The following is a 12,094-nucleotide window of genomic DNA, read 5'->3' on the forward strand; positions in this document are numbered from 1 at the left end:
CCAATACTGTATTGTACTGCATTGGATGGTACTGGATTATCTTCAGAAGATGTGAACATGGCTGATTCATTTATTTTCAAATCACCAAATGCCACAGACTGAACAAAGCCAAGGAAAGAATATTCACAGGTTATATTTAAAAGGAAACATAAAAGAACAAGAAATATATTAAAATATTTTTTAAAATCTATCAATATTCCTCATTTTTTTTAGAATAGGGGCAAAAGGAATGTAAACGAGTGTATCAATTATCATCAAATTTGTAAATAAGGCGACATTGCAATCATTCTGTATGCCATTTATATTTCACTTGAAAAGTAGGGGTACATTTCAACACAATGGACAGAGCTCAGCTTTCATATCTCAGCTATCATAATACCTTTTACACTTTGAATGTGAATGACTTGATATGTTATCTTGATCTGATGTGGAAATAGTATGATTGCTTTATCCTAATCCAAACATTCCTTCTGATCTCACATACTTAGGAGGACATATACATCTCTGCTCTTCCACTTAACAGCTATAAGATAACTTTTTAAACTGTTAGCTGCATGTCCATACATGTGCTTTGAAAATATGTGACATGGTTTACGAACCATGAGGCCATGAAAAATCTACTTTGCAACCATGTTATGAGATCATGCTTTGAAGAGCAATCATTGCAGAGCATTCATATTTTGGGTAATTGACACTTCACTACTATCAAAAAGAAATAGATGGGTATGTTTTGCAATTCATGATCTATTAATCATCGTTTTTCAAGCTATTATATCTTGTGCAGAAAATGTGAAGTGGTAATTGATTTTGAGAGAAAGACATAAATACATATCAATTTACCATATGTTTAAAATGTTCAATCATTTTTTCAATACTAAGTGTAAGTTGTAGTTTTCGTGACAGTATAAAGCCACAGATCATTAGTGGTTTATTAATGAAAATCTTCAATGGCTATTTGTACAAGACAGTCATGAAATACAATGATTACTTTAATAATTAATTAATCAAGTTTATTATTAAAGCAATAAAAGAAATAAATATTCTTATTTGAATAATGTAAAATGTTATAGTCTCAAAATTACGGTAAAAACTCTACAATCAAACTCATTACTAACATCTAGAATTGGCAACCTAAGTTTCTGTGTCAAAATCTCTCATACTCACACCATAATATTTTTCAATGGAACTCATGCAAGCTCAGATTTTAATTGGATTTTGCCAGAAGGGGAAAAAACACAAACCATTCAAAGTAGACCCTCATTAGAAATAATTTCTCTGCAAGCTAGAAAACTGTATCATCACGCCATATTTGGCATTGCTCAAGGTCACTTTCACAGGGGAAATGAAATATGTGTTATCACACACACGTTCAATTCAACAATTGATTTTTTCATCGTGAAGAGAATTATTTATATCACAAGGAATATGTATGTGTTATTGTGGTCTTATGCTGAAGAATATATTGTCCTCACCAAAAGAATTGCCATAATGGCAAGCAATTGAGGAATGATTCCCACATGATACATTCTGAAAACATCAGAGCATTTCAGAATATTGATATTTTTTGTGTATAAATTTATTTACCTTTTCTTTTTCCATATTTCTTGGGGAAGGAAAAATAGTAGGCAACAATTCTCATGACAATTTTGTTATTCATCTTTTCATCACAATCTGTCTTATCAAATCTAAAGAACAAATGCCAATAAATGTTTTAAATAAACTCCTTCTGTGATTACAGACAAAATGAATAGGGTAAATAAATTACCTGAACTATTCAATTCAGTCAAGAGAATTAGGAACATTTTATAATGGTAAAATATGGAATTCTGTTCGCCATCATGATTTCAGTTTTAATTATTGCATTTTATTTGACACAGTCAATATGCATGTATTGCATGTTGGTGAGGATTCAGTTAAATCATTAATTTGTGGTTAGCGAATAAACATAAACACAGGAATATGAAAAAATATATATGCATATCAGTACTTTCAAGTTTTGTTATTGTGTTTGTGTGATTTCATATGCATGAGACGAAAATTATACTGCTTTATCATTATAGACAGATAATATTAGTATAAAAATGTAAATTCTCTGTCAAAGTAAATATATCAAAATAATGTTTGAATGTGTTATCCTCATGTTACCTCAGATTCAAAGAAACAAAAACAGATTGTCTTAAACTATAATTATGGGGGTATAAAAGTTCATGGAGAAGTATTAATATAGGATAAGAATCCAGTGTTGTAATATTAGTTTGAAAGCCAAAAAAGGACAATCGCCAACAATTATAAGAAAGGAATGACTATTAAATACATTTCTAAACCATGATAGCTAAATATCCCTTTCTCTCAACCATACTTTGTTCTATTTATCAAAGAATATACTGAATGTAAATGCAAGTTATTTCCTTGTTTCACCAAACTAAAAGCAAGAAACGAAATCGATTATACCAGCACATTAATGTCATTTTCCAGAAATGGTGAATTGATATCTCCTTTCTACCAGTAAATGTGTTTTGGGGTTATTTTGATCAAGTGTTCTTCACACTGGTGTAGTTGTGTGGTGTCACCTATGAAAAACACACACTTTTTTGCTTTTCACGGGAATGTGAACAGGAAACATTAAAAAATTACTAGAATTATATCATTCCCCTTAAAATGCCACCACCCAAGTCAGTATTCTAACATATTGAAATTAATAGAAATCATATTTTCTATCAAATTGGCAACCCAAATACCAAACAAAGTCAGCAGATGAAAGAAGACAATATTGTTACTTCATAAACCCAAAGATGTATGGAAAACTATCATAAAAGGAGGAAAGTTAACTGACATAAAAAAGACTCAGAATTCAGGTGAAGCATAAAAGAAATAAGTATCATGAAGAAAGACAGCATAGAATCGGGAATCATCTCATGTCATTTGGAATGTAATTAGGAAAAAAACAGACAGAAAAATGAAAGTTTGGGGAAAGGCAGAGAATATAACCCAAATCATGATTAGCACTGATGACAATTCAACCCATTTGACAAATCTATCACCCCAAGAAATATACAGAGATCTACACATCCACCTTGTACGGAATGAAAGTTATACAGCAAATCTTCATGACGATACTAATTAATGGAAGCTAGAAGGAAAAATTACATGAACAAAAAACTCAGACATCTACAAAACAAGCACGTTAAAAAGCAGCATCCTTGGCCTCGCTTCCAGGCACCAGGGAGTATATATTTTGAACAAATAAATTTGATAGAACCAAATTATACTGGTTTTATCATATCATAACCATTCAGTCTTTGAGGTCTATTTGTTCTATTTTTGAAATATTTCAATATTCAAATGCATAAATATAAACAAAATAAAAGTCTACAAAAATCCATTTTAGAAAATGCTCATTTGTGGTGAAATTCTGCATTTGCATAAGAATTATATCCCCAGTGCCTGGAAGAGAAGCTACAGCATCCTAGGATTTTTGGTTATAGTTGTCGATCATGCAGGAACTCTCGAAAAACCAGAAAAAAATATATAAATAGTGAGTATGAGGAATTGGAAAAACAAGCAGCGATGCATGGGTGAGATAGAGAGTTTATTATGGTTTCTTCTCATAAAAATTTGGTAGTATTTGAAAAAAATAAATATATATAAATATAGTAAGGAGTTGTGTAAAAAAAACAATATACCTTGGGCCATGGAAAGGCAGATAGTTTTATTTTCCCGCTCCGTACTGCTTTTTGAGAAACGTTCTGCAGGGTGTATGACGGAGTGTGGGATTATTAAGATGTATATATATATATATATGAATATCAAATATAATAATATTTCATAACCGTGTGTTGGAAGAGCATGTAGATAGAAGAGAGAGATGATAAATGAATTCATAAGAAATCAGGGCATTTGTATTGCATTGAATTCCAATCTTTTTGTGTTGAATTACCATTTGAATTTAAGCAACCATGGTCTAGTGGTTCTGACTCTTGCGTTACAATCACAATGTCTTGGGTTCGGATCACAACCATGGCAAATATAAGCTGGTATCGGCAGGTAGAATTCCTCAAAATAAGCTGTGAACATCAAAATTGCACCTTTAGCTTTGCCAGGGTAGTAAGGAAGTTCCTTGAGTACCTACACTGTAAAAACTGTGGTGTTAAAACTGACACCAGTTGGTGTTAATAGAGGACCACACCCTGAGGTGTTAAAATTACACCCTAGAGATTGAACATAACACCAAAGGGTGTAAATATAACAAGCAAAGGTGTTGTAATAACACCTATAGGTGTAAAACTAACACTGTCAATTTAACACCGGAGTAAAATGACTGGTGTGGTCCTCTATGTACACCGGTTAACACCACAGTTTTTGCTGTTTAACAAAGTGGATATGTGAGCAGTATCCCATATATCATTACTATCGTTTATAAAATAATAAGTTGGAATTCAATGCAGCTATAATGGGTGATTTCAAGCACGGTGTTGACCTTTTGGTGTTGGTGTTAGGTCAATTTTTGCACGATTATAACGCCAAACATAAAATGAAGATGGTCCTGAAAAGTAACTCACTAGTTGTTGAGATGTCAATGATGTGATCTGGGGGTTGTTTCACAAAGATTTAAGTATGACTTAGAGTCGCACTTAAATGCCTAGTTGCGCGCAGTATAAAAGGCATGACAGCATTGGTCAGATCATGCCAAGAGGACGCGCACTACTGCGTATTGATCAATAAGATTGCGCGTTGCATATCATGTACGCGTCGACATTTAAGTGCGACCTAAGTCATACTTAAATCTTTGTGAAACACCCCCCTGGATCATTTTTTCAAACTCTGAATAAGTTTTGGAGCTAGGGAAACAATCAAAATTTCAACACCAACACCAAGGCCAACACCGGACTTGAAATCACCCATTGTCTCTGATTCTTTGGAATCCATTTAATGTGTCTCGCATCTGTCTTAAGATACATATAGATGCAGATGATTAAAGATGATAAGAACAAAAGGACACACTGGACTTATTGTACCCCGGGTCTTCTAAATTGCTCTCTCATAACAAAACATTTTAATGTTTCTTTTTTTTAATTAAAAAATCTTTTTACATTTTAAAACACTCCATTATGAATATATAGAAAAACAAATATTACAATTGAAATGCTATATCTCATTTAAATAGCATAAATTATAATGGGACTTGTTAAAAATCTTTACAACTTATATACAGGATCTCTTACTTTTTACCGAAACATACCTCAAAACCTTCCTAATTTTTTGCTTGATGAATGTAATACAGACGATACTTATTACTATTTTTCAAAATCACATCAAGAATACAACATTTCAGAAATTCAATATACAAGTAGAGAATTTCAACACATCTTTTACAATCTCCAATGATGAAAGTGGAAAATAATACTAAGTTTAACTTGCAAATAAAACATATTAAATTACAATTTCAATGTTGGACCCCATGACACCCATAATGATACCTCCTTGTAGGATATGATCAATACCACAAAATTATAAAGGCTAATTAAATCATTACCACAATGAATATAAAAGCTTAAGGGTAACTGTATGAATGCAATAAGATAAAGATAAAAAATATATGATTGAGCTCTGAAGAAGATATGATTTTGATCTAAACTAACCAATCAAAACATGATTGTTCATGATACCCCTGACCATCTTCACATGATAATAAAAAGTCATCACGTTCTCTCTAATGACAGTGAATTCCTTGCAAATTGACAGACTAAACCTGAACTATCGCACCTGCTCCTGCGTATCAGAAGCTGCGCTTTAACCCTTTGGGCGCCAATATATTTTGACAAGTGTGGATCAATGTTATTGTATAGAGGATAAGGGATTATGATAGGATGTTTTTCATACCTTCAGCTATCCGCGATCCAACCAATGTGGTGCCCAAATTCATAACCAATTCAATAAAAAAGCAAATTGGTGTTGCTCGTTCTTAGGAGATGATACCCTCATAGCATAGTATATCATGAAACATGGTTCGGCCCAGTATAATGTAATTTGCAGGAATTAAATTGTATCAATTTCCTAGGTTACTGTGTCACATGACATGAAGAAAAAGAGAAATGTAGGCGGAATTTCACGGTGGATCGATAAAGAATGAATACCCCTTCCTAAGCATTAAAGAAATAATTTTTCTTTTAAAGTAGATTTTTTTTAAATTTTCTTTGTCAAAGATAATTTGATGCCAAAGTAGTTCACTGAGTGGACAGATTACTTTCTCTATCAAAAAAATATTTTATAGTTCACTTGTAACCTTTTGTTCTTCTGCAATGTCATGAAGCAAACACTTTTTGAAGAAATGAAGTGATGAAATTAAAAAAGAAAATAAGAAACACTATTTCTTTTTTTCCAGTAGAATATGTTGCTACTAGACACCCATGCCTCCACTGAAATTCTGTTCTTTACTTAGCTGATAAGTACTAGGATGTAAACATTATGAAATGGACAATAAAATTTGATGAATACGATAATAGTACTGGTCCATGATATGATAGAGGGGGTAGTAGAGTTGATATACATGTGTAGGAGATATAGAAATTTTGGTGGGGAGATTCTGTAACTGCCCTAGATGAAACATCACATTAGACAGTTTATAATCAATGGAAATATCAAATAACCATGGCAACAGAGGCAGGTGATGTCAAATGAAAAAAAAGGCTGTAAGCCAAGACTAACAATAAATCCATTTACAAAATCATATGATGAAAATAATTTTTCAAGTTAAAAAAAAATTACATTGAAATATAGAGATAAATATGTGTAACAAAGAGTGTATCAGCCACAGAGAGACACAGAGTCTTCATGCAGTATGAAGAGAGAAGAGAGAGATAGATAGAACAATGTGATGGATAGATAGAGAATGAAGGAATACTCACTGGAAAAGTTCCTAGTAGCCAGCATCGTGGTGAGGATGGCACCCTGTGTGACGAAAAAAACAAAATGATATAATAAAACAAAATCAACAACAACCTGTCTATACAGTGCGTATCAAAAAAAAGTTTACACTTTGAAAAAGCCCTGGGAATTAAAAAATATACAACATGTGGGTAATTTTTTCACATATAATCTTGGGTTTGGGTCTCATCTATCCAATGAAAGTAAAAGTAAGTGGTGCTCACTCAAGCGGAAATATTTTTCGACAGTTATATCGTCATTTGCTTTAATGGACCTGTACCAATGTTAAAATGTGGAACAATCTTCAGGATATTACAAATGTATAATTTTACAGGATATTTTCAAAGTGTAAACTTTTTTTTGATACGCACTGTAGAGGAAAATTTCTTTATGTTGGAATACAGCTTCACATCAGAGCAGATAAAAAGACAAAAGGTAAAAATATATTAAAATTGTTTTGGCATAAATCTGTATTTGATGACCATTTTTTCTGTTTTCTCCATTTAATTTTAGGAGATGTACTAGGATACATTACGAGAGGGTGAAAAAAATAGGCCTACCGAGGTTTTTTACCCGACTGCTAAGAAAGCATGAATGCCTGTGAGCAAGCAACCAGGGGACCAATGGCTTAAGGTCCTTTCCGAGGGACCTGGTAATGAGGATAAATGCCTTACCAAAGGGCACTAGCGCACCACTTGGGAATTGAACCTGGGTCACCGGAATCTGAAATCCCCACTCTATCGACTGAGCTATCGCGCTTCCCTTTGTATTAACAAATTTTATTTTGTGTAAATTAGCAAGAAATGTGATGGATCTGAGTGCCATACTACTTCTTTTCACATTTTATCTTCTGTCCAGTAAATCTAGGCCCCTGCTACAATGACTTTAACATACATGGGGGGGGGGGTGGCAGATAATAGAAGCAATGTATATTCATGGCCCGAGTATAAAGTACTATGCACACACGGAGATGTCAGATGGCTTGCAGCGTTTAGTACATTGCACACAATGAACGATGTTTGATTCTCCATACATCTCTTTTTTGAGTCTATATGTCTCATCTGTAACCATGTCAAAACCAACAGAAGCAGTCATTGTCGTTCACTTCCAGCGGCGAGTCCAGGCAGGGGAGCCAGGGACACATTCCCCTTCTATAGCTTCAGAAAGACCCATTGAACAGTTATTTAAATGAAAAATGAAATCCATATTTTATTGTTCGAAATACAAATCTGAAACAAAAGTACTCCGAAAATTAATTCTGCCCAATTGATCGTAGGCCCTGCAGCCACTGTGCAGGGCCAGGTCAATGTGGAACACCAAACAGGGTAGCAGCAACTCCCATCTTTTGACGTCTTTTGATCTGACGCGGCCGGGGTTCGAACTCCCGATCTCCCGGTTGTGAGACGGATGTTCTACCAACTGACCTACCACACCAGTACAAATAAATATTCTAAATTGAAGAAAATTGTCACCTGCCCCATATTTTCAAATATGCTCATTGCACTCCTTCTATTTCAGCCTCTGTGGCAGAAGAACTCTCTCTTTGAAAGAGAGATCACGACAAAACACAAAATCACTGTCTCAAGGCATATCTCAAGAAATGCGACCATGCTGATGATAAACACCAAGGGGTTGTTACAAGAAAACGTTTGCAATCAATTCACACTACATGTTGTAAGGAGCAGGGCCCCATCTTACAAAGAGTTGCGACTGATCCAATCCAACTATGGAAAGCCAACAAAGTCAACATATAGAATGCATGTTCATTTTTCAAAAATTCTAGATATGAATGTATATCCATACATTCATTGATTTCTTGACAATTTGGTGTGATCTCCTTGGTTTACAAGGTACGTTTTGCAAATTTCCTTTAGAAAAAATTATAGAGCTATGACTGATTGGATCAATCATAGCACTTTGTGAGACAGGGCCCAGATTAGCAATCAAATGCAAGTTTGCAATTAATTGCCAGATATGTGATTGATTTGGGGACCCCAGCTAGACTTTCAATTGATCCTCAGTTTCTTCTTATGCTGCATGGAATACATTTAGGTGATACATACAGTAACACGATTACTCCGAACCATCTAAATTCTGCTTCTTAATCTTTCATGGATGGATTGTAAAATTCATTTAGATTTAATCATTCCAAGTTCAGACAAATTGAACATCTGAGACATGTCTAAACAAACAGGTGTGGTCAAACCTCAAGTAGTATATAAAAAGAAATTAGCACCTGTTCAGCAGACAATTATTGATTTTTAAATGTAGTATAGGCTGGATGCAAGCCAAAACCAGGGATATGCAACAACCAACCTCCTGTTCGAGATGAAACCCATATGACTATCTTCACATTATGAATTCCTTTTTTTGATGAAACCACATGATATATATTAAATGCATGCAATAAAAGGATTTAAATTCATAAATTTTAGGACAAAGCCATAATTTCTTTATCAATGGCACAAATATACAAAAATTTATCTTGGGTCTGTGAGAAGGGCATTGAAAGGCAATCAATAGGGCATCCACAGCCACGGACTGTGACAGCCTTGGATTGATTAAAGCCCCTGTAATCATTAAAATGCTAAGTCATGCTTTGGTCACACCTCTCTGTATTTTGCTGCCTACCATTGCGCTTTTGAAACGCAACAGTATCTAGCAGTACATGGTCTTTTTTAATAAAGCAGTCATACTAAGTATATCTAGCTTGTAAAGTATCTCGGATATGTCACTCATAGAAAATGATCAAGACCTATTAGTTGGAGTTGCTTAAATGCAATCGGCAAATGAAAGTTTTTGCGACTGGGAGTGGTGTACCTGATAAAGTGATTTATAACCAAGTCATGGAAAAGAGAATTCTCTAAAATGAGTGTCCTGAACATCGCGACAGGGTGCTGCACTTTGTAGCTACAGTTTGAACAGAAGTCAGATTAGTGACTGTCAAGTGTTCTAGTTAGCACATATTGGTCAGCTTTTATGGGTATTGGTTCATGTCTGTGTTTAAAGGACAAGTCCACTCCAACAAAAAGTTGATTTGAATAAAAAGAGAAAAATCCAACAAACATAGCACCGAAAATTTCATCAAAATCAGATGTAAAATAAGAGAGTTATGACATTTTATAGTTTCACTTAATTTCACTTAACAGAACATTCTGGTCTGTATGCAAATGAGGAGACTGATGACATCATCCACTCACTTTTTTTTCTTTTGTTATATGAAATATTTTAATTCTCTCTTCATTGCAAAGTGAAACAACGATTAATTCCTCCCTGAACATGTGGAATTAGCATTGTTTAATACTATGCGGTTTAGTCAAGTTGATCCTTATTGTTAAATTTGTAAAAAAATGAAATATTGTATAATTCAAACAATAAAAAACAAAAGAAATAGTGAGTGAGGGACATCATCGACTATCTCATTTGCATGTCACTCAGTTGTGCATATCACTGTTTTGTGAAAAATAATCGAAACTTTAAAATGTCATGAGTTTCTTATTTTACATCCGATTTTGATGAAATTTTCAGGGAATGCTAGTTTGATTTTTCTCTATTTATTCAAATCAACATTTTTCTGGTGTGGACTTGACCTTTAAACAATAGGCATCAGTAAGAAACTCAAATATGCATGAATGTTCCGCCAGTAGCATTAGTATGAATCATGCAGACAGAAGAGTGGAAATTGATTAAATGTCAGACAAGAAAAAAGTTACAAGGCAAGAATTATATTCACTCCAGTGAAAATTTGAAGCAGCTTGTTAAATGAAATAAATCAAGTGAATAACAAAGATATCTAGACAGACTAACGGGCAGACAGACAGACAGATGGTTTATTGTGATTTCTGTTCTCACATGCTTTTTAAAAAATTAGTTAAAGGAAGTTCACCCTGACAAAAAGTTTACTGTAAAACAAGCAGAAAAAAAATAATAAAAGATATTGTCCGAAGGTTTTATTGGCAAAGGTTTAAATAAAATCCATCAAAGAATAAAAAAAAGTTATTAGAATTTAAATTATTTCATTTGTGACATGTGCAAGCTTTCTTACATATTGTATGGTAAAAAATCAATGAAATCTCATTTTCTCAAAAAATTGAAAATGGTTGTTATTGTACCTTCAGTTTATCAACACACAAATCATTTCGCACGCACTCCTAAAAAGAAAATAAAAACCAAGCCATCATTAAAATTGAAATTAATGCATTTTATATTACATAACATATGAGCCAAATGCTCATTTATGAAGTCACAATTCCAAAATTTAAAACTCTGATAACTTTCTTAATCTATAAAGAATTGTCCTCAAACCTTCATCAACATTTTTATTATGATTTTGCTATGTTTACAGCAAACTTTCGTCAGGGTGAACTTCCGATTAACCCCATCAACTAATCTGAGGTGGTGTAAATGGGTGCCCAGAGAGAATTTATTCCTTGTATTAGTTTTTTTTAAAATGCTTCATTAGCATGTTTGTTAAAGTTAAGGTAGTAACGTGCAGCACTTAAAAACATTTGTATGATGTAGCTGTATATTATATTTGTTGGATTTATGGCCATTCAAAAAGGGCAGGCTACCCTGACCCCTGGGGCCAGAAAGGTTATGGTGATTCTATTTGTACATTTCACCTCCTCAGTGCAAGTGATGCCAAATACTTAACAATAATTAATGATAATGATAGTAGGCAGTAATGTCACTTGTTGAGTGCCAGAAAGGCGTTAATGCATCGTTGATACAGGGTGAATGTCTTTATGACACTCTTGGATATATGCCTCATCAGGGAAAAGGTTATATACCACAGCATGTCAACACTCATGTAGGTGGAGGGATCGTATCATCTCTTGTGGAATAGAACAACATTAAAGGCAGCATGGGCATACTTGAGGGCTATGGAAGATTTGCCCTCATCACAGCCAAAATAGCCCCCAAAATTCCAAACTTTGAAGTGACCACCTCTTCTATAGCTACATCTACCACAAGAAATATATTTTGGAATATTTAGAAACTCAATTTTCCACATAAAACAGAATAATTGCATTTACCCCATAATTTCTTCTTGCATTAAAAAAGTGAAAGAAATACACCCAAAATTAAAACAATCGCCCAAATGTGAAGGAAATAAAGACCGTAAAAAGAAAATCATTTCCCATCCTGCTAAAAGGTGTACTCCAGGTTG

General features: G+C 33.8%; 1 protein-coding gene across 1 annotated transcript in view; it reads right to left on the reverse strand.

Moving 5' to 3' along the window:
• LOC121432238 (calcium/calmodulin-dependent protein kinase type II subunit alpha-like) overlaps positions 1-12,094 on the reverse strand; it is a gene marked incomplete at its 5' end in the record, with an annotated part of 84,672 nt that overhangs the window by 32,119 nt on the left and 40,459 nt on the right. Inside the window, 2 exons of the mRNA XM_041630091.1 lie at positions 3,684-3,746; positions 6,906-6,948. Of these exons, the coding sequence (XP_041486025.1) occupies positions 3,684-3,746; positions 6,906-6,948 (106 nt within the window). The remainder of the gene's footprint in view (positions 1-3,683; positions 3,747-6,905; positions 6,949-12,094) is intronic.

Source organism: Lytechinus variegatus, chromosome 18 (assembly GCF_018143015.1).
Source record: "Lytechinus variegatus isolate NC3 chromosome 18, Lvar_3.0, whole genome shotgun sequence".
In the NCBI taxonomy this organism is placed as follows: domain Eukaryota; kingdom Metazoa; phylum Echinodermata; class Echinoidea; order Temnopleuroida; family Toxopneustidae; genus Lytechinus; species Lytechinus variegatus.